Here is a 22756-nt window from a genome sequence, read left to right on the forward strand (position 1 = left end):
CAGTGAGAGGAACTGGAATCCAGATGTAGAGAGGGAGTACAAGACCAGGCTACAGACACCCACAGAGACAGCTGACCTGAACAAGGAGAAACTAATGAGCCCCCAGACTGATAGCTGGGAAACCAGCATTGGACCAACTCAGACCCCCTGAACGTGGGTCTCAGTTAGAAGGCCTGAGCAGTCTAAGGGACCTCTGACAGTGGAACCAGGATGTATCCCTGGTGCACAAAAGGACTTTGGGTGCATGTTCCCCATGGATGGATACTCGCTTAACCTAGAGGCAGGAGGGAGGGCTTAGTTGCTACTCCAAATGACTTGATAGATTTTGTTGACCCCTCCTGGAAGGCACCACCCTCCCTGTGGAGTAGGGGGGGGTGGGAGGGTGGTTGGGGCATGGGAGGGAGGAAGAGAGGGAAGGAGAGGGAACTGGGATCGATATGTCAAAAAAAAAAAAAAAAAAAAAAAAAAAAAAAAAAGAAGTGGGAGGAAGGGTGTGTGATAGAAAAGGTGCTTCCCAGGGCTTTTCTGCCCAGTCAGTCTAGATTCAGTAACAGACCCTGTCTTGAAAAATATGGTGGAAAGTGACAGAACAACACCCAATGTTGACTTCTGCATACACTGTACACACACACACACACACACACACACACACACACACACACACACACACACCCCTAGAAAAGAAAGCTTTGCAGTAGTTAATATCAGTGGATATAGGTTATCTGTGTTTTTTAAGGAGTTTTGGAATGAGAACAGGCATGAAAGAGATCTGAAAATTAGAAGAAATGTAATGCCAATGGATTTCTTAGCTTTTCTGAAAGAACAAATATTCACCTCCAGTATGTACTGAAAGGAGGTCAGAGTAGAATTGTGCATGAACTTTTAATAACAGTCACCCAAAAGCCATGTCAGTTCTCTGAGTTCAAGCAGTGCAAGGGAGGACCTTCTACTGGCTGCATTGCTGACACCGCCTCCTTTCCCAGCACATAAATACTGTAGGCTGGACTCACTTGATCTCAGCTGGGTACAGCAGGGGAGCCCTGCAAGACCCAGTTGGAAGGAAAACTCGGAGTCAGACCTGCTGAAGGAAAGCTGAGATGGAGCTGATCCCCAGCCTTTCCACAGAAACCTGGGTGTTGCTGGCTACCATCCTGGTGCTCCTCTACATGTGAGTAGTTGTCCAGGCTCCTTCCCTATCTGTAACTGGAGTTGGGGTGATATACAAGCCCCCTATTGTGGAAAAATAAGGATTGGGGAAAACAGATAGGCAGAATAGATATTTATTCAGTGAGAAATAACTTACAGCAGAGACAGATGAACACCAGCAGGTTCCAGTCCCAAGGATACCTCTGGATGCTCTCTGTCTCCATCCAGGAATCAAGAGAGGACTCTGGGGTCCCTACACCAGACCTTGTTCTTTCACATCATGTCCATCCCTGTCCCCCCAATGGGCGTCATCAGTGCAACAGGTACAGGTGGGGTGGGTATCTTCCTACAGCCTCCCTTTCATTTTCCTGTTGGAACATCCAAACAGAACATGGAGGAGAAGTTGAAATCAGCATTTAGGAAGTGCAGTTCTTACTGTAATGCCAATCTCTTGAGTTCTCACCTTTTTGGCTCCCTCTCACTCTTACCTTATGGCTCAGAGGGTTTTGACAAGACTTGCTCCTGAGAAGATGCAGTTGGCTCTAGTCTGTACCTAGACTAATCAACATCAATTCCAAGAACTCATAAACAATTGGCCACCACAGCCCTTCTGAGTTTTGTGAGTCCCAAGATCATGGAATGTGCTTAGAGTTTTTCTCACTATCCTTGCCTCCTCGCTTTCTGTAATATGGATCCACATGGGTCAGGCTTGTCCCCCATGCATACACACATCCATTGCTCTCATTCCCCAACATGCCTTACACAAATTCCCATCATGTATTCTAGACATTGTAAGAGGATTGACATCCATTCTTCTCTCTTGTCTGTAACCCTCACCTGAAATACCCTTCCCTCTGGATAACTCAAGTTCTTTTTTGCCTTGCAGTATCCAGAACCATTTTCCATTCAGTGCTGTTTTTAGAGCAGAGGACAGTTGGCACGGATTCTGAGGGTGGGTCTCAGTTGCTGGTTGGACCACAATGAAATGTTCCTGGATTTTTCTTTTACTTTACAGATATGGCTCCTATTCTCATGGAGTTTTTAAGAAGCTCGGCATTCCTGGACCCAAACCTCTGCCTTTTTTAGGCACTATTTTGGTTTACCGAGATGTGAGTACTGTTTGAGCTCTTTTTTTTCTTCTTCTTATGGATGCAACTTCTTATGCATCTCTTTATGGATCACAGTTCTTGGGAGGAAGTTCTGGGGCATCCAAAACACCCACTGGAAACTGTGTATGACCAACGAGAAGAGTGCTGGACTTCCCTTTACGATTTGTTGACATCCAGTTGGAGCTGTGGTTAGAAAGCCATGCTCACAGACACCTTGGAGCGTGGTGTTCGGGACTTCACGCTCAGGCTGTAAGGAGCAGGAGGAGCCTGGGGTTTTCCTCAGTGGAGCCTCCAGGATGTACTTAACCAGCACTCATGGGAAAGCATGGCTGCTCACAGCAGCACTGCACCAGCCTGTGTGCACTTCACCTTCACTCAGGGCTTGGGAGCTGCACTTGTCTTCTTCCTGCTGGCCAGCTCTGCAGCATCCCAGGATCAGGTTGCCTGTGTGTTGACTATAGGGGATCCTCTCAGGAACCCCTACATCCCCTGCAGTTACTTTAATGGCTCCATAAAGTCTTTAGTACCCAGGGCATCTTTGAGGATTTGACAAAATCTTCTTTCTTTCTCCTCTAAGACAGCACCCTGAGAGCCAGTCTGAGCAGGATGGGGCTGTGACTAAGACAAGGTGGTGCTTGTTTCTCACCCTCAGATACCACAGTGAAGTTTTGCTTTTCTAGGTGAAGGCAGACTCCTTTATAGAATCCTCACAGGAAGGATGGTTTTATCAAATCTTTAGAGGCCCCTGAAAGTGTACCATAAATGCCACAAGGGCCACGAATGTTGCCTGATTATTTATGGCTTGCTTGGTCAGCCAAGGCTGGCATCTGGCTAGAAGATGGTGAATGAGCTCAGATGCTGAAAGCCATCAACAGAGCCTCAAGCATGCTGCTCTCTGCTAGGATTTCCTTCTACAATGACTCCAGCTGCTTGTCAGAGTTCCAGTTTCACAGTTACATGCTTCCTGCAGGCCTCAGGTCTCAATGAGACCTCCATTGACTCATGGCTGCCCGAGAAAGCCTTACAGTCATTCCCCCTTGAAAGGAGAACACTTTTCATAATCATCTCATCACATTTCCCTTCCTGAACCTTCTTTTGCATTAAGTCACAGCTCTAAGGTAATGCATGACGGAACACTTCCTTTTTTCTTCTTGAGCATTGAAATCTCAGAGTTAGTGTTTCATTTCCTCTGTCCTGCCGTAGAAAGGGAGCCACTCATTGGTTCCTGCATACCGTCATGATTTCCCCACCATCTCCACACACACTCCCCCTCTCTCTCCCTCTTATTTTCATCATTTCTTAATTTTTTTGGTATTCTTTTTTTTTGTGTGTGTTTTCTTACTTTTCATCAGTTCTCTGAGATTTTCATGCTATGTATTTTGATCATATTCACTCCCTGCCCCAAGATTCCCTCAGATGCACCCCTCCTTCCCTACCTACCCACTTAGTGTGCTTTCTTTTGTAACCCATGGAGTCTTATTTGTGCTGCCTGCATACTCTCAGTTGTATGGGCATACACAGGATCATGGTTGATTTATCATGAGACACACCCTCAAGGAAAACTGTTTGTCTTCCAGCAGTGGTCAATTGCCAATAGCTCCTCAGAAAAGGGTGGGACTTCATTTCCTCCTTTCCATGCTAAGGGTTTGTCTGGCTTGTTCTTGCTCAGGTCCCCTGCAAACTTTCACAATTACTGCGAGTATATATGTGCAACTGCTCTTTTGTATTCTTGGCACTTTTTGTTGCAATGTTTTCTGTCTCTGGCTCATGCAGCCTTTTTGCCCCTGCCCCTACTTTTACAATGATCCCTGTTCCTTGGGAAGGGGATTGTTACACAGATGAGATGTCCCATTTACTGCACTTTCTTATTCTCTGCACCCTGGGCAGCTGTGACTCTTTTGTTTCCCTTCTTTTAGATGTTGAGATGCGTTCCACCCTGGCCTCAACTTTTCCATCTTCTTGCTTTTTTCTGAAGGCTAGGGTTATATGTGTACCCAAAAGTCTGGCTTTGCTTTATCCCTTTTGCTTTCATAAAACAAGTGGGATAATACTGAACCAAGAGACAGAACAGCATATACCCTGGGAAGTTAAATGGAGTTCTTAGTTGGTTTAAATAATAAATACAGAGTCAGATATAGAGAAAAAGGCTGACAGATCAGAGAGAAGGAGTAAGCTAAAGTCACCTTTACCTCATTAGTTACCTCAGCAGAAAAGAGAGTGATTTCCTGTTTCTTTCCGCTTATATCCTTTCTCTGCCCAGCCATCTCACTTCCTGTCTTTGCCCAGCCATCTCATTTCCTGTCTCTTCTCAGCCATCTCATTTCCTGTCTCTTCTCAGCCATCTCACTTTCTGTCTGTCTGTACAGACCTCAAGACTGTGTGGTTAGCTAGTGGCCAGCTCCATTCACTGATCTTCAGACAAGCTTTGTTCCTACAAGCAAGATATCACCATATTCCCTTACTTTGTATTCTTGAGGAACAGTTCAGAGTGTTCTAGGATTTTCAAGTCAACACACATACACACGTATGCACGTGCACGCACGCGCGCAGGCACACACGCACACACCCCTCAGACATGAAGCTGCTGGATATCCATAAGTAAGGACAGCTCCTTCAGTAGGTACAACCCTGAGAAAATTCAAGAACAGCCTTAAACACTCCGTTCCAGACAATTCTCTTCTCTCCTATTCCTTCTTGTGTCTCTAATAAGAACTTGCCTGTAATCGCTGGTGAGGGACAGGAAGCCTGACTTCATGGCATTTGAGTCATTTGCACCCCAGTTAGAGAAGGATGATTGTATACAGGCCAGTAATAGATTTAACTTTATTTCATTTCTCTTCCCAGGGTTTGTGGAAGTTTGATCTAGACTGCTATAGAAAGTATGGGAAAATATGGGGGTGAGTATTCTGGAAAATTCCATTGGGTAGGTTTGTTGAATGAACCACTGTCCTGCATGAGGGCAAAGCCTTTAGAGATTGTTCTGCCAGAGTCCAATATATCACAGTTGTTAGAACAGCGGAAATGCCATTGGAGGTGTTGCCTACTGGGACCTCCTCCACACTGATGCATCAAGGGCTCCAAGATTCAATGTTTTTGCTCCTAACCTTTGCTGGCAACCTTCTAATATGTGCTCAGAAATTCATGGTCATGTCTATACCAATCCACATTTAGTCAAAGCCAGAACTCCTTTACATTAACGTAAAAGTAATGAATGCTTTGGAAAGATAGACTTTGAGATGTAAATAAGTAGTGGATTAGAAACTCATGTATATCCACTTTATAAGCATCTTTAGTAATTAAAAATTAAATTTACAAGAAGTGTACATGGGTATTTCCTGTCTATTTAATTCTGCTGGCTTTGAAGAAGAGATGAGGGATATGTGTAAACCGCTATGTTCTCCTTTGGGCCTATATCTTTAATGGTTCTATAAGGTGGCTGAGCCAATGGCCCCCCTCTTCCCTTTCAGAACAGCTGGTCTTTTAGTGAGAGGTTTAGAGGAGGTGTCACCATTGTGTTGTGTTAAATGGGAAGAGGCCCTGCCTTTTTCTTCATCTGCTCTCATCCATCCTCAGAAACTACAGGCCTGGCCACTGGATCTGCTGAGGTGACACAGCCCATACAGATCATGTAACCCAATGCCAAAGCATTGATGTGCTGCCCTCTGGTGGCCACAAAGTAATGCTACTACCACATTATTAGGAATACTGAATCAGTGGAAACTCCACTGAGACATTCTGTTTTGACTTTGGAATCATTATTTATTTTTCTCCAATGGCTTCTATGGTCGAACTTGAAATGGGGTTCGTGTTACTTTGCTTTCTAGAGCAGGGTGTGTTGTGTGCCTGTGCAGCCTCAGGGGTGGAGTCTGGGGTCCTGGATGTAACTCCTGGTGTAGAATTTGACTTTTGAGGTTCAGTCCACCCTATTTTCCCATCTCAGGTTTTATGATGGTCGACAGCCTGTACTGGCTATCACGGATCCATAGGTCATCAAAACAGTTCTGGTGAAAGAATGCTACTCAGTCTTCACAAACCGTCGGGTAGGTGGCCCTTTTAGGGAATAATGAGTTACTTTCGTTCAATTTTAATTTGGAAATAATTATGTAATCATGATAAAGAGGAGCCACCACCATGCTCAGAAAAGTTCTTAGGTTTTGTAAATGGTAATGTCTTTCATGAGTATAAATATAACATATTCCTTCCTGCCAGCATACTAAGATGAGATTTGCATTGATATCATTAGGAGTTTATTTGCATGTCCTCTGAGAGGCATTCCTTCATACACATGAGTAGTGTTTTGGACATTGTTGCAATCATGTTTAGTGTTGAAGCTACATACTGAAAGCACAGGACTGTCCCTTCACTGTGGGACTTCCTCTCGTAAATATGGGGTAGTCACTGTGGGACACTTGATGTTTCTTCTTGGCAGTGTCTGATTCATTTCCCGGATGCCTTTGGGGTCAAGCTTGATAACATTCTGCTTAGCTTTCTTAGTTTTTAATGGTAACATGTAGTTTGATACTTTATATTTACATCTATGATCTATTTGTAATTTTTTTGGCATGAGATATGAAGGTCAGGTAGAGATTCCAGTTGGACCATGCATGTTCAACTGTTCTAATACCATTTTGGGAGAAGCTGTTCCCTCCAAAACTTACCAGTTCTGTTACTTGTGTGGGACTCCTCCTCATTGGTTTTCTTCTCTCAATTGATCATGGTGTTTTTACCTCTTTGGAGACCATTCCCTCTTGATGAGTGACATCATGTGGTTAATTAAGTCCTACATTTTTTTTTAAAAAACAGTTGTTTTGTTGGTTCTTGGACCTTTGCTTTCCTATCCAAATAATGAATATTCTTGTCTGAATTTAACTTCTAAGAGTAATTTTGATAAAAATTGAAATAATAGGGGGGAAATATTTTTACTGTGCTGTGTCTTCTAATCCACAGCTACCACGTGACTCTCTGGTTTTTAGTTTGCCTTTGCTTGCCACGTAGACAACTTCAGGTTAAAGACCTGGCACATATTTTTGTTACATTTATGCTCTAAGTATTTAATTTCTAGTTATTGCTATGACATCATTTTCTCAACATTTCTCCACTTATCATTGCAATTATGTACAAGTGCAATTGAACTCTGTGTTGTCATTGTGTCCTATGACTTTTCCAAACTCACTTCTTCATTCCATCCATTTATTTTGTATGCTGTTTGGTGTGTTCTACATGGACAGTGATGGTTCCTGAAAATCAGAACTCAGTGTTTTGCAATCTGTATGTCTTCAATTGAACTCTCTTACCCTGTTGCACCAGCTGTCACTCCTAGAACAGTACTGAGTAACAGTGCTGAGAGGAGACTTCTGAAATGCAGGAGACTGGAGGGTCAAATATCCAGGCCTTCACCACCAAGTGTGAAACTGGCCTAGGCTTTTGTGTACATTTTCTTCATGGAGTATAAGAAGTTTGTGTCATTCCTTTCGTTTTGAGCTTTTATCACAAAGGAGTTTTAACAGAGTTAATTTGGTATAAAATATAGTTTTGGAAGAGAGAAAAAATTCACAGCTAAGAAATAGAATTATTTTTTTTCTTGGTTCTCTGTATATAAAATTAAAAAGGCCTGAAAAGATGTTTCAGCAGTTAATCAAACTCATGTTAGCTAGTTCACAAGCATCTGGAACTCCAGTCTCCTGTAACCTGATGCTTTTTTTGAGCTTTGGTAGGCACTGCACACACATAGTACATGGATGAACATGTAGACAGAACACCCATAAACATAAAAATAAAAAAATAATTGTTAAAAAGCAAAAAATAAAATGATTTCCATGTTATAATAATTCATAAAAATAACAGATAAATCCTTAATCTTTTTTATTGGTGGTTTTTTTTTGTTTGCTTTTGTTGTTGTTTGGTTATTTTGTTGGTTTTGGTTTTTGAGACAGGGTTTCTCTGTGTAACAGTCGTGACTGTCCTGGAATTCACTTTGTAGACCAGGCTGGCTCTGAACTCATTGAGAGCTGCCTGTCTCCCTCTGAAGTCCTGGGATTAAAGTGCACTACCGATGCTGGCTTATTGTTTTTTAATGGTGTGTCTGTGGGGGTATATGTGCCTATATATATATAGGTATCTTTGGAAGCCACAGGTGCCAGAACTCCTGCAGTTGGAGTCACAAGGGGCTTTGAGCTGACAACCTGGGTACTTGGAACCATACTTGTGTCCTCTGCAAAAGTACTAAGCACGATTAAGGGCTGAACCATCTCTCCATCATTGGTTCATTTTTTTTTTCTATTGGCCTGGTTGTCCTGAAACTCCTTAAGCTGTCCTTGCACGAAGATGCAATAACATTTGCCTCCCCAGTGCTGGGACTATTCTTAATATTTTCTAATAGCCATACTTTAAAAGAAACAGCTTAGCCTCTGTTCTCTCCAATTTTTATGCCATTGGCAAACATAATGTAGAACCAGACTAAGATAACAGTATCCCAAGAATATGGATGTTTTTTCTTATTTCATGTATATGGGTGTTTTAACTACATGTACATATGTATACCACATGCATGTCTGAAGGTCAGAAGTGGGTGACAGATATCGTATCATTACAAATGGCTGGGAACTGCCATTTGGGTTCTGGGAACAAGTATGTGTCCTCTGCAAGAGCAACAAGTGCTCTTAGCCTCTGAGCGATCTCTCTAGCCCTCGATCCTAAGGCCACTTGAATCAATTCCTACTCTGCACAGTCTCGAAGAATGCTGTAGGGCTTTTTTCCTCCTATCCTCATGGAAGAACTGTTGAAGTCCAGCTTCAGCAGGGTTCAGGCCCAAAAGAGGAGGTGTGGGGTCAGTGGGGGACTGAATGCACTTCTGAGGGTTCAGCAGCTCGCTCTCTCTCTCTGTCTGTCTCTCACTCTCTCACACACGGCAGAGACACCATTTATTTAGTTATTTGTTTTTTTATTTATTTAGAATTTGGTCTATATTTTGGGGGGTTGAAATATTTATTTTATTAGATTTTTATATGTTTATTATTTTTCTTATTTTACATATTGATACCAGTTCCATCTCCCTCCATCCTCCAATGCCCTCCAAGCCCCTCCCATCTCATCCCTCCCCACTCCACAGGGAGGATGATGCCTTCCAGGAGGGATCAACAAAATCTCTCAAGTCATTTGGAGTAGGGGCTAGGCCCTTCCTCCTGCCTCTAGGCTAAGGGATTATCCCTCCATGGGGAATATGCTCCCAAAGTCCTTTCATGCACTAGGGATACATCCTGGTTCCACTGTCAGAGGTCATTTAGAATGCCCAGGCCTTCTAACTGAGACCCGTGTTCAGGGCATCTGAGTCAGTATAATGCTGGTTTCCTAGCTATCAGTCTGGAGGTCAAGCTCCCCCTTGTCCAGGTCAGCAGTCTCTGTGGGTGTCTGTAGCCTGGTCTTGCCTCTATTTTCTTATCACTCCTCCCTCTCTGCAACTGGATTCCAGGAGTTCGGCTCAGTGTTTAGCTGTGGGACCCTCTTTATTTATATAGCATATTGACTATATAAGTCATTTGGCAAGCATCAAAGCACAGGCTGTCTTTTTCATTTCCCCATTATGTGTCTAGGGAGAAAAAGCAAAGAACAAAACAGACAGTCTTACTTACATGAAAAACATCTTAGGACAGCATCAGTCAAATCGGGAAGTTACCCATTTTTCAGGATCTGCAAAGCATAGGAGCTTTTGTTTTTGCAATCTGTGTCTAGGCTGGCTGTTCATGTAGTGACAATATGTTAGATAGTCTGAAATTAAATTATTTTTCCCTTAACCAAGTTATATATAGAATAATTTGACATTTTCAAAAATACAAACTTTACAAAATATCTCATAATAAGCATTTAACTGGTTAATTATAGCATTTTGTTGTTGTTGTTGTCTAGTTTTATAGTAGGGCAAGTTGTTTTCAGAAAAGAAGATTCTGATATCTCATTTTTTTCTTATTCCTTCGATACAAGCTCCAGTATAGGGCAACGAATATACTTGTGACATCTTATATGCAGAGCCGAGCCAGAAATTTCTCAGAATCTACCCTATTGCTATCATGGTCCTTGTGGTACAAGTCAGACTTCCTCTGTGACTCTCAGGCTAAGATCCCCTGCTGTTGCTGGGTCCTAATGCCTTCCTCGGGGAAGGGGGTGAGAAGGTGCAGTGGCAACAACATAGACATCATGAGTCAGTTGAAAGGAAAAACAGGAGACTCATTTATTTAGCAATGGGGGGATCTTTACGTACCCTCCCAGTACGCAGGCATTCCAATCTGCTGACATTGTGTAGTCTTGCCTCATTGGGTAGGCATGATCAAGACCTCAGACAGCATCTGTTGCTAGGGTCTCAGGTATCACTTGTTAGCCCCTCATTGGCTTGGCACAATCAGGACCTCTGACAGCGCCAGGCAGACTCCAGTTTGGCTCATCTCTGGGCCTTGTAGGCCTTATCTTCCTACCCTTCCTTCAAAAATTTCTCTTTGGAACATGCATATATTTCTTCAGGGGCCGCATAAGCAGAAAACTCACCATTCTGTGAACAACTGCTTCTAAAAGTGAAGGCAGAAACCAACACTATGAGGTGCCCTCTGGCTCAGAACTCAAGCCGCTCCTTGTGCCATGGCCTGTACCATGAACAGGCTTTTCCTGTGCAAGAGGGGTTGCCTTTTAAGAACAGACTTTGAGATAAAGACTTGAAGCAATTCCCTGTGGATGGCTGGCACTCATGTTTGCATTGGTTGTGTGGTGTTTTCAATGAAAATGTACTGAGTATATGTAAAGGCCTGCCACTTAAGATCAGTAGATACTTATTAAACAAGTGATGTTTGTTTGATATATTTTCTGTGGCCATTCTGTGGCTATGGATGTATACACATATATGCATGCATGCGTGTGTGTGTGTGTGTGTGTGTGTGTGTGTGTGTGTGAGTGTGTGTGTAATTTCTGCAAGGTAAATTGTCTTTCAATTTGAACGCTAGACTTTTGGTCCAGTTGGATCTATGAAAAAGGCCATTACCTTATCTGAGGATGAAGAATGGAAGAGACTTCGAACACTGCTGTCTCCAACTTTCACCAGTGGGAAACTCAAGGAGGTGATGATGGAGAGGGCATTTACTTATGGAGTAACCTGGGACAGGGAAAAAACAAGGTTACAGTCCCTTTCCTAGGGTTGGTCCTCTGAGTTATAATTCGTATAAGATGATCTTTTGTCTTCATGCCCTGTAACATCCCATATCCCATCCTTGCTTCCTGGATGGGGCTGAGTCATCTTTCTGGGGCCTGAGTTTCCACATTTAGCTACAGATGCTGTGCTTTGGTTTTAGATGTTCCCCATCATTGGACAGTATGGAGATACATTGGTGAAAAACTTGAGACGCGAAGAAGAGAAAGGGAAGCCTATCAATATGAAAGAGTAAGTGGTGGTGGAGTTGATGGGACTGTAAGTCCCTTAGTGTCCCCTCAACTCTAGGAAAAGGCCATCTGCAAACCAACCACAGGTAAAGGCCCCATGTGTGAGTGTGATAGGAGCCTTGACCCCACTGATGACTCAGCAGGTGGTTCTGACTCTGTGCTTCCCTGCCTGGGTATCTTGGAAATATAAGCTGCCTCAGAAGCAGATGTTGATTACTGTGTCTCTCTCCTCAGCATCCTTGGAGCTTATAGCATGGATGTGATAACTGGCACATCATTTGGAGTGAACATCGACTCCCTCAACAACCCAGATGATCCCTTTGTGCAGAAAGTCAAGAAGATCTTAACACGTGTGGATTTTCTTGACCCATTCCTTCTCTCTGTATGTAAGTAGCTACTTCCTCTCTTGTTTTTCTTCCTCCCTCATATTCTTCCATCAAAATAACAACATCCATTATTACTGAGATACAATTCATATATAAAGGGAATGTACCTGCTTACAATGTGTAATTCAAATTTTGCTCATACAAGGCAATGTGTATCCATCACCATTGTCAAGTCAGGACATTTTATTCAAGAAAACCTGCACCTTCTCATTCCTGTCTTCCATCCCTCCTTGCAATAAGAAATACCAGTTCACTGTCCTGTAGATCTGCCTCTTCCTGATATGCCATAAAAATACATCATAAAGTTTTCACAGAATATGTAGAATTTAGCTTCTTTCATTTAACATAATAAATTTAAACAGAACTATTTTTTTGCCACTCCTATTTTCTGTGGACAAATCAAATTCTGTACCATCTGATGGTCATTAAGTTATTTTCAGATGTGGGCATTGCAAATGTGGGCACATGGACATTGGCATGTGAGATTTGTTTTTATGTTTTCTGGGTAGGTACTTGTGGTGGAATTAGTAAATTACATAGAACTTTTGTGTCTAAGAAGTTTTTTTCTTTGATAGATGAAGCATTTTACTTTCTAGTTAGGAGTTCATGAGGACTCCCATTCGAAACTTTGGGTAGTTGTTGTTGTTGTTTCACGATGTTCATTCCAGCCTCCGTAGAGGAAATTCAATTGTATAGCACTATGGGTGTTAGGTTGTGTTTCTTCCAAGTGGTAACATACTCCCCTACTTGGATACATTATTGTCTTTCTAAGATGAACATCATTCAGCCCTTGCTCCTGTGTAGCTGAATGGTTTATATGCTTATCTTTGAGTTGTAAGATTAGCATGTGCATTATGAATAACAGTAATGTTCCAGATATAGAAGTGACTTATGTTCTCTATTTTAGATGTCTTTTCATGTTCTTAATGGGAGCCTTTGAAGTACACATTTTAAAAATTTTATCATGTACAATTTTAAGATGTGCTGTGATTTAATTTTCAGGCCACATGATCAGAGATGAGGTTATGAACATTATTATGGGCAGTACATTCCTTAAGACTTTTTCTTTTCTATGTAGACCCGGCTGTTCTGGAACTTCCTATATAGACAAGGCTGCTTTGAGTTCACAGATATCCACCTGCCTCTACTTCCAGAATTCTGGGATTGAAGGCTTGTGCTTAGACTTAGATCTTTGACCTATTTTTAGTTAAATTGGGTACAATATCATAAAATGTATTCCTATCTTGCTTTTTTTGAGACACGGTTTCTCTGTGTAACAGCTTGAACTCACAGAGATCCACCTGTCTCTGCTTCCCCAGTGCTGGGATTAAAGTTGTGTGCCCCTAACACCTGACTATTTATTTCTATCTAAGAGGAGGAACAAAGAATGTAAATGCTGGTAGGTGAGGAGAAACATCACGTTCTGGACATGAACAGCTATCACACTCTAAACCTCATGGCAATTCACGAGATCAAGCCAACCAATATTCCCTTCATAGATATGGGAGATGCTCTCTGGAGTCACCCTTTCTGAGGAACTTTGGCACTGATAGATGCTAGGGAAGAGAGAAACATTCTTCATTGATGGTGTGGTCACTAGTCAGTTTCCTATGGTTCACTGGATGGTCCTGCGCCCATACATATGAAGGCAGCACTGCAGAGTCTTAGTGAACAATATAAAGTTATGAAAGGGATGTTTTGAGGGGGATCCTGGAGAAGCTGGAAAGGGCATGTAGGGAGTGTGGTGAATATGTTATTTTACTGTATGTATATATGTATGTATGTATGAAATGATCAAATAATAAAAAAATTTTCTTCCTATATTATTTTTTAAAAATTTGTTTTACTTTTAATTATGTGTACATATTTGTATGTACACATGGGAGTGCTGTATCTCTAGAGTCCAGTAACGGGAGTTGGATCCCTGAGAGCTGGAGTTGCAATTATGAACCAATCAATGCCAAGTACTGGGTACTGAACTTGGGTCTTCTGTAAGCCACAAATACTCTCAAGCACTTGGCCATTTTGGTTGCCCATATCTTGAATGTTTTACATTTTCATGTATTATAAAGATAACTATTTGTCTCATCACTTTGGTACCTTCCTTTGAGTTAAATGGAAAGAGGATCTGGGAACTTAGCTGTAGATGTATTTGATTTCTGATAAGTGAAAAGAATTTTGTGCAGATTTTCATTACACTTTCTCTTATTTTCTCCGTAGTTATGCTTCCATTCCTTACTCCAATGTATGAGATGCTAAGTATCTCTATTTTTCCAAACTGGCTAATGGACTTTTTCTATGAATTTGTAAAAAAGATGAAGCAAAATCACCTTGAAACAAATCAGAAGGTAAAATGTGGTGTTACTCACAGATTGCTCATGGTTTGGTCATTTATCAGGCCGTAACCCCTCTCTATAAATGTTCATCATTTCTGCTTCCAGACCCGAATGGATTTTCTTCACCTGATGATGAACTCCAAAGGTAAAGAGTCCCCTAAAGGTAACCCAGGGTGCTTTACTGTGTGTAGATGAAGAAGCCCAGAGAGAAGAGGGGGGCCAGGATGGTAGCTTCTGCCAAATTTCAGAAATACACGTGCACGGATGATAGATATGGTGTCCACTGCAACTTTCTAGAAGTACCCTGGTGTAAATGGATCAGAGTCTCTAGGGCAGCCACAGAGAGGCATTTTGTGCATGGCATTCCTCAGTGGTGCTGGGCCATCTTTCAGAGCAGAGTCAGGTTCTCAGCCCCTTCCCATCCCTCTGATTCTGGATCTCTGCCTGGGAATATACATCTGGGCCCAAATCAGGAAGCACACTGTCCGGCAGTGGGAATGACTCTGGGAACGAGTGGTGGAACTGTGTTCAACAGCTTCATCTGAATTTATTCTGCTCTGTGTAAATAGCATCTGGGGAACTATAAACCTGACTCTTCTTCATTCTCCTGGACTCAGGTTTTATAACCATCATCTATGCTAGCCTTATGCCTTATGACAAAACTATTTTTCACTATTATAGCTACAGAGTGACTTTAAAATTCTCATGTGTATTCCATATTTCTAGTCATTATACAGCTAAAGAAGACATTTCAAATCTTATTTGCTTTTTAAAAAATATCATTGAAAAATATATTTATTTCTATCAGTGTGATCTTTTGAATTCTCTATTGGTTTCTTCTTATGATTAGTTATTTTGAATTTCAAGTCATCATGCATGTGCCTTGAATAAATCATGTATAAAACCACTTCGTTATGTGCCTTCCTGAGGCTTTGCATCACCTGTTCTTTAAATTCAATGGTTAAAAGAGACTTTAATATTAGAGTGGTTTCTGGTCAAAGCAGAGGTTGGGGAAGTATAGAGATTTCCCTGTACACCTCTGCATATACTCCTCCACACAATTAAGCATCTGCAGGACAAACTCTCAAACATTTCCCAACTGTTTTTTTTTCCTCAAATTTCTTTAACTTCCTTTTCCTTGAAGGAAAAATGATCTAACATTTACTAATAGATAAGGTATTTGTCCTAGTTATTCATGCTGGTTCTGCGACAAAATACTTTCAGGAGAGGATTATTCTGACCCACAGTTTAATGGTTCAGTCCATTATGCCAGGAAAGTCCTGGGGACAGTAGAGGGAGGCTGCTGGTCACATGGCATTGGTAGTTAGGAAGCAGAGAGCTAAATGCTGGTGCTAACCTCACCATCTTCTTTTTACTCAGTGAGGACCCAGGCCATGGAATGTACCACCCATAGTTAAGATGCATCTTCCCACATCCATGAAGATAATCCCCAAGGGATGCCCAGTCTTGTCTCCTAGGCAATCCTAGATCCAGTCAACATTAACCACTGTATTTCTTTTAAGTTTATAAGTATGTATGAGGGCAATGTGTCATGGGTTGAACTACACATTTGCGGTGGTGAGTCTGCTATAACAGGACAGTGGGTCACAGGTGGGCACCAGAGTGGAACTCAGTCTCACTGACTCTGGAACACCTTTCTCTGTTCTTCCCTAGACAGTTGGGGGCACCATTTGGATTTCTTCTCATCTCAGCTCTGATGTTCTGCTTTGATCTTCCTGATCTACAATGTTCTTTTCCTTTTAGCTCTGTCTGACATGGAGACCACAGCCCAGTCAGTTGTTTTCATTTTCGCTGGCTATGAAGCCACAAGCACGTCCATCACCTTTATTATGTATACACTAGCCACCCACCCTGATGTACAGAAGAAACTCCAGGATGAGATTGACAGAGCTCTGCCCAATAAGGTGAGGGGATGGTATGCAGAGTGGGAGGGCAGAGGTAAAGGATTAGCAAGAACATGTCTCATCACTTGCAATGAGAATGCTTACAGAGTTCTTCCACCCAGCATGAGTCTAAGACAAAGTGAGGGACACAGGAGATGGGTACACATTCTTTAACACAGTGCTGGCTGTGGTGTACCTGTTATCTCTTATGACAATAAAACCAAGTAAGAGACACCAGAATCTATGTGTGACACTTGAGGATAGGCACCAGTCCATTAGGTGTCTGGACTGTTATCTGTGCTGATGTCCAGGCTATCTATGGTGCTAGGCTGGCCTTCTCTGGTGTCAGCAGGCTGGCACAACACTACTCAAATTGGCTCTACTGTCCAGTCCAATGGCATGTCATTTATGTATGTGGGTGTGTGAGCCAACTAGGTGGGTCTTTTCTTTCCTGTGGTTTTGATAGTGTATCAGACTACTTCCCATCTGAAGCCCTGAGTGCAGTTAGCATCACTTTCATATTTCTTGGAGCATCAGTGCCCTCTGCTGACGGTAGCTTGCATTACAGTCAAGTTCTCTTAGGGAGGAGTCTCCATGTCAAACTCTCTGAGGTGGCTAATGTTTCAGCTTCTGCTGTGTGAGAATGCACCCAGATATGCACAAGTGGTGTGCCCACACACCTGAGTATTGGCCACCTGCTGGAGGAATGCAGCTGTGCTTGTATCAAGGACTGTACTAGGGCTTTATTCTAGGGGCTCTAGAGCAGAGACGACCCACCTGGTGAGTTTGGGCTCCGGGCTGTCAGTCTTCGTTTATTCTCAGTAGAGGAGGCCTGGCCAGGAAAATCGATGGTGGGGACACTCTCCTCTGTACACTTTATTTCCTCAGCCTCCTGCCCCATGGGCTTTAAGCTCCTAAGCATCTAACCCTCCCTCATTCTGTAAGTGTCACTCAGGGTAGTTTCTTGCCCTAGGGCTGTGGCTCATTAAGTCCAGGGTCTGGCCTGGACCTCCCTGAGCAGTTCACTTTGCAGTGAAAGTTGTCTATAAAGATGTCCACTGGCTTCTACCTTCTGAGGCATCCAGAGGGACAGTGGGATTCCTCTCCGTAGTTGCAGGAATCAACCCCCATCTCACTACACTCTTCATTGGTTTTGAAGTCTGTGGAGGCCGTGGGCATGTCCTGGAGGTAGGACTCCCTGTTCATCAGAGCCTCTTGGGTTTTTAGAGGGTCTTTGCCTTCCCCTTTCTCTGGAACTGGGGAAATGAGCAACCAGCACCATCCTCTGTTTGGTTTCCTTTCTATGAATCATCCATGTTTTTCCACCATGCCTTTTCAATGTCCTTCTACTTCCTTTGTGTTTCTGAAGCTCCTCCTCTCTCCTTGACATAGACCTCATTTTGTTTCCTGTTTTCCTGTTGCTGACTCTTCTTCACACAGAGAGGCAGTTTCTATTGTGTCATCTTTCCAGAAGTCTCCATTGTAACTTTTATTCCAACTTAGTACTCCTGCCACTCCCTAAAGGAGTTAGCAAGCAGGAGTTGCCTAGTATGTAGTAGAAGCTGGGGACACAGCCCAAGCACACAGTACTTGTTTTATGAGGATGTGGGTTTGAGTCCCAGAACCCATGTGGGGGAAAAGTTATAATTGGAGCACTGAAGAGGTAGAGACTGCGTGAGCCTGTCTTCTCCTGGAACTCACTAGCCAGCTAAGCTAGCCTACTTTTAGAGTTTCAGGTCACTGAACACCTGTTTCAAAAATATATAAAAAGTGGACTCCATAAAGAATGACACCCAAAGTTGTCCTTTGGTTTCCACATACAGATCAATCCACAAGCAGATGTGGACTTGCTATGAACGTGCACACACATACACGTGCAAAACCAGAAAATTCTGGAAATCACAGTGTGGACCAAGAGTGGGGAGCTTGTTCCTTGCAATGATGCCATTTTCTTTGTGTAGATTGATGGCCTATGGATGTGAGACAGTGACCCCAATGCACTTTGCCTGAGTATAACTCATAATATATTGGCCATATGTGCTCACATGGTAAGGTAATCAGAGCAGGACAATAATGAGAATGAGGGGATCTGTAGGGGGTGTCTCAAATGGCTTCTGTGCTAAAATAATACTTTTCATCCTAATGGGCCATAATCAGAGCAAAGGTCATCATAGCAGAGTGATTTATTAAGGCTAAACTCTACTAATTGAGGTTAGCCCTTGGAGCCTCTGACATGTAAGAACTCTACAGACTGAATGGAAGGAGTCTAGACCTCATCAAAAGCATGTTTCCTCTCCCCAGGCACCTGTCACCTATGATGCCCTAATGGGCATGGAGTACCTGGACATGGTGGTAAATGAAACTCTCAGATTGTACCCAGCTGCTAACAGGCTAGACAGGATCTCTAAGAAAGATGTGGAAATCAATGGTGTGTTCATTCCTAAAGGGATTGCAGTCATGATACCAACTTATCCTCTTCATCGGGCCCCTGAGTACTACCCAGAGCCTGAGGAGTTCCGCCCTGAAAGGTACAGAGACCTTGGGAAGTGGTCCCCATTAGGAAGTAAGCAAATTAAACATATTATGCAGCCTACTAGAAATGGCATGTATTTGATTTTGTATCCCTTTGCATCTATATGTGTTTTGAGAATTAACCTTTTAAAATTACAAACTGATAATTACTGTTGTTATATAAAGACCTCAGAAAAAGGCATTCATGCCATTCAGAATATCAAAATGTTAACATTAATGCCATATATATTGAAATATGTCCTTGAGTATTTATTTGTAGGTATGTAAAGGTTTTGCAAAATATGGTGTGTGTTAGTTGTATTTTGAATCACTAATTACTTAAATACCAGCCTGTTGTGGAATATTACTTCAACTATGTACAGGTGTGTTGCTTTGTTTGGGCTGCATTTGTTTAATGATGTAAAGATGTGTTGCTTACCCATCTAAGGTACCTGATTGGGCTAATAAAAAGCTGAATGGTCAATATCTAGGCAGTTGATGCTGACAGGCAGAGAGAATAAGGAGGAGGAGGAGGAGGAGGAATTAAGGGTTGGGGGTCAAGATGGGCAGTAGAGAGGAGGAGATGCCTGGGGCCAGGCAGCCAGACTGGGAAGAAGCAGAAGTGGGACACTTTGGATGAAAGAAAGGGGAAAAGCCTCAGGCAAATGTAGATGCAGAGAAACAGGTTAAGTTATAAGACTTAGTGGGGCAAGCATAAGATATGGCCAAACATTCATAACTAATAAGTCTCTGTGTCATGATTTGGGAGCTGGTTGGAGGCCCACAAAGAAGTCTGCTATACTAACCTATGCACCACATATTGTCATAAACGTGTGTCTTATTTGGTGACTAGGCAGTAGTTGATATAAGTGATATCGAACTTACAGTTGTAGGATTCTTGTTTTTTTTTTTTTTTTTTTCATGTATTCTGTGCCCATCCCTAAATTTGCCGATGGCTTTAAGAACTTTTCCCATAGTCTGTCTGATTAGAAATTTCCTTCTTAGCCAGGCATTGGTGGTGCACGCCTTTAATCTCAGCACTCAGGAGGCAGAGGCAGGAGGATCTCTGTGAGTTCGAGGCCAGCCTGGTCTACAGAGCAAGTTCCAGGATAGGCTTCAAAACAACACAGAGAAACCCTGTCTGGAAAAAAAAGAAAAAAATTGACTTCTTGAAGGTTGAGGCAGTAGCATACTTTTCAAATTAAGACTTCATTTTCAGAATGGGCACATATATCCATCCCAGATAGATTGGTATTTAAAGATACATTTCTTCTCTAGAAGCATTTAGCTCAACTTGGCTCAACACCAGAGGCCCTTCTATTTTAAGGGACATGGAAATACTGTTGGCTTACAACTTTTTAAAATTTGTATTTATTTGTATGTGCAGGGTGTTTTCCTGCATGTGTGTCTCTGTAGCACATATGTGCCTGGAGCCTGAAAAGGCCACTAGAGGGAGACAGATAGCTGTGCTGGATCAAATCCAGGCCAGCTGCAGAAGAATGGTCTTAACTGCTGAGCCATCCATCCCTCCAGCTCCTGACTTACAATACAAGACACCCACAGCAGAGATTCAGTTGCAAGCCCACAAATGTATGCTGCGCCATTCTGTTGAGAGGAGTGAGAACTCTGAACAGGGAGCTCGTGGTCCTGCATGTTCCATAGCCTCATTTTCATCCCTGCTGTGGCTCTAGGTTCAGCAAGGAGAACAAGGGCAGCATTGATCCATATGTCTACCTGCCCTTTGGGAATGGGCCCAGGAACTGTCTTGGCATGAGGTTTGCCCTCATCAACATGAAACTGGCTGTCATCAGGGTCCTGCAGAACTTCACCCTCCAGCCCTGAGAGGAAACGCAGGTGAGGCTGAAAACTCTCTATAGACTGGTTTTAATGGGAGGGTTTTGTTTTTTCATTTAGAGTTTTACCCACAGAAAGGGAAAATTATCGTCATTTTTATGATGGATTGTATGGAATAAAGGATTTGAGTAACATTGACCCAGGAGCTTGAGGTCTTTCCATTCTAGAACAGTAAGTCTGTGTCTGGAAAAGGCACAAATAGAGAAATCATTTAGAGTCCATGCAGATCCCCAGGACATGACTAAGAATAGTGTCTCTGAAGTCAGGTCCAGGTTTGGACTGTGTGACTGACAACGGGAAACTGTTGCACACTCTTATTGCGCGGAATGGTCTCCTTGCCGTGGTCTGTGAGTGGCAGGCTTCGCCAGGAGCTAAGTTCCCAGGAGTCAGGGGCTTTCCAGTGCTGGCTGTGCTTTTCACTTTGTAACTTTAAAAACTCCCTGTGCCTAGTTGTTAGATACATGGAAATGATTTACCCAGAGCGTGGCTTCAGAAATCCATACTGGCTTCAGTGCACATCGATCCAAGCACTATTATAGTATATAAAGAAAGTCAACCCTTCCGGGCCATCCTGACCCCTTGGTCTCACACTTTCATGGCTGTGCTACATGAAAACTCTTGTTCTCTTAAATCTGTCTTCTGCTGTCTCACCGCTTCATTCTGTCCTCACACTTGTAGTTGAACTAGATGACTAACTGCCCACAGCCCTTCTACTCCTCTAATGCTTTCTGCAGGCTCTGTTCATCACTAAGTCAATGCACCCAAGTTTGTTTTCTCCATTGAAGAACTATATCTTTGAATTTATATTTATATTTAAAATCTTGTTTGTGTAAGCATACATGGACATGTATGCCTATATTTCTGTGAGTGTGTTCCTGGAAAAAATACATGCATGTTGTTAGAAAGCAAACAATACTTCTAGAGAAATTAAAATGTTGCCCCCTCCATACTTAAAGAATAACTATCTTTAGTTTTAAATAATTCCATGAATGGCAAGGCTATTTATAAACTCATGTATGTAGCATGAAGCTCCTCCCATAAACTGTGCTTTCTGAGTGGGTCATTAGAGGTAGTTATCACCTTATCTGTCATCCAGGGCAGATGTAGCTATCCTGTATATGCATACAGTGGCTAAGAAAGATGGACAGAGACTTTAACCTGGAAAGCGACAGGTCTCCAGCTTCAGTCACCCATAAGCTGATATCCTTCAATTTCCTTGATACCCTGCTTTCCTACACTCTGCTGAGCCCAGCTTACTCTGTTGGTGTCTTCCTTCTCCCAAAAGATCGAAGAGACTGAGACAAAATGGAGAGAACCCTGAATGACTCAGAGTTCAGCATTCACACTGATTGGGGACTAAGAGATGCTAGGAAACAAGGCTCAATGCTCCCTGCAGTTCTTGCCCCCTATTAAACTGAACATGCACAACTGGCCTGAGGTGGTGAGTCGGGCCCATAGAGGTGCAACGTTAGCCACCTGTCAGGATTACCTTTTAAGCACCAACGCCAACAATACCACTTTAACTGTATGTATACTGCCGATCAAAAACGGTCTTCCACAGCAAGTGAGATCTAAAATTTTTAAAGCCTTTTCACTTCAATTCGAATCAGCGAAGAACACAAGTCAATGTATTCCACCCTCAACCTCCTCTCTCGTTCTATATACAATAGTTACTCCAAAGTGACTTCTTGCACTAACAGAGAAACTTGACTTCACCACCCAATCCTAATGAAGTATGTAAAATTTAAGACACATGAAGCCAACAGTGTTTTATGTGTATAAAGTACCACTGTCCTGAATGAATTTTTTCAGCTTTGCTCTGCGATTGCTGGTTCATTCATTGCTTCTTAATGTGATTCTTCAACCACCGCAGATACCCTTGATATTAAGCAAGAAAACAATTTTTCAACCGGAAAAGCCCATCATCCTGAATGTTGTGTCAAGATAAAACACAAACGGAGTATGGATTTCCCTCAAGATTTCTGCTGTTCAAGGATGCCATGCAACATCAGAGAATCTGTTTTTGCCTTTGAGTGAAATCAGTTTAATTGCTTTTATGAGTAGGTGGTCAGTAATTCACCGATCATGCTCAG

At 42.5% G+C, this 22756-nt stretch overlaps 1 protein-coding gene across 1 annotated transcript; it reads left to right on the forward strand.

The window, feature by feature from the left end:
- Positions 1-1097: 1097 nt before the first annotated feature.
- LOC127237130 (cytochrome P450 3A25-like) lies at positions 1098-22611 on the forward strand. The gene is given in 13 exon segments (XM_051205196.1): positions 1098-1168; positions 2162-2255; positions 5100-5152; positions 6196-6295; positions 11240-11353; positions 11585-11673; positions 11907-12058; positions 14279-14406; positions 14500-14557; positions 16159-16319; positions 18600-18826; positions 20501-20663; positions 22537-22611. Coding segments are annotated over 13 exon segments (1485 nt in total).
- Positions 22612-22756: the final 145 nt, after the last annotated feature.

Source organism: Phodopus roborovskii, unplaced genomic scaffold (assembly GCF_943737965.1).
Source record: "Phodopus roborovskii unplaced genomic scaffold, PHOROB, whole genome shotgun sequence".
Classification (NCBI taxonomy): Eukaryota; Metazoa; Chordata; class Mammalia; order Rodentia; family Cricetidae; genus Phodopus; species Phodopus roborovskii.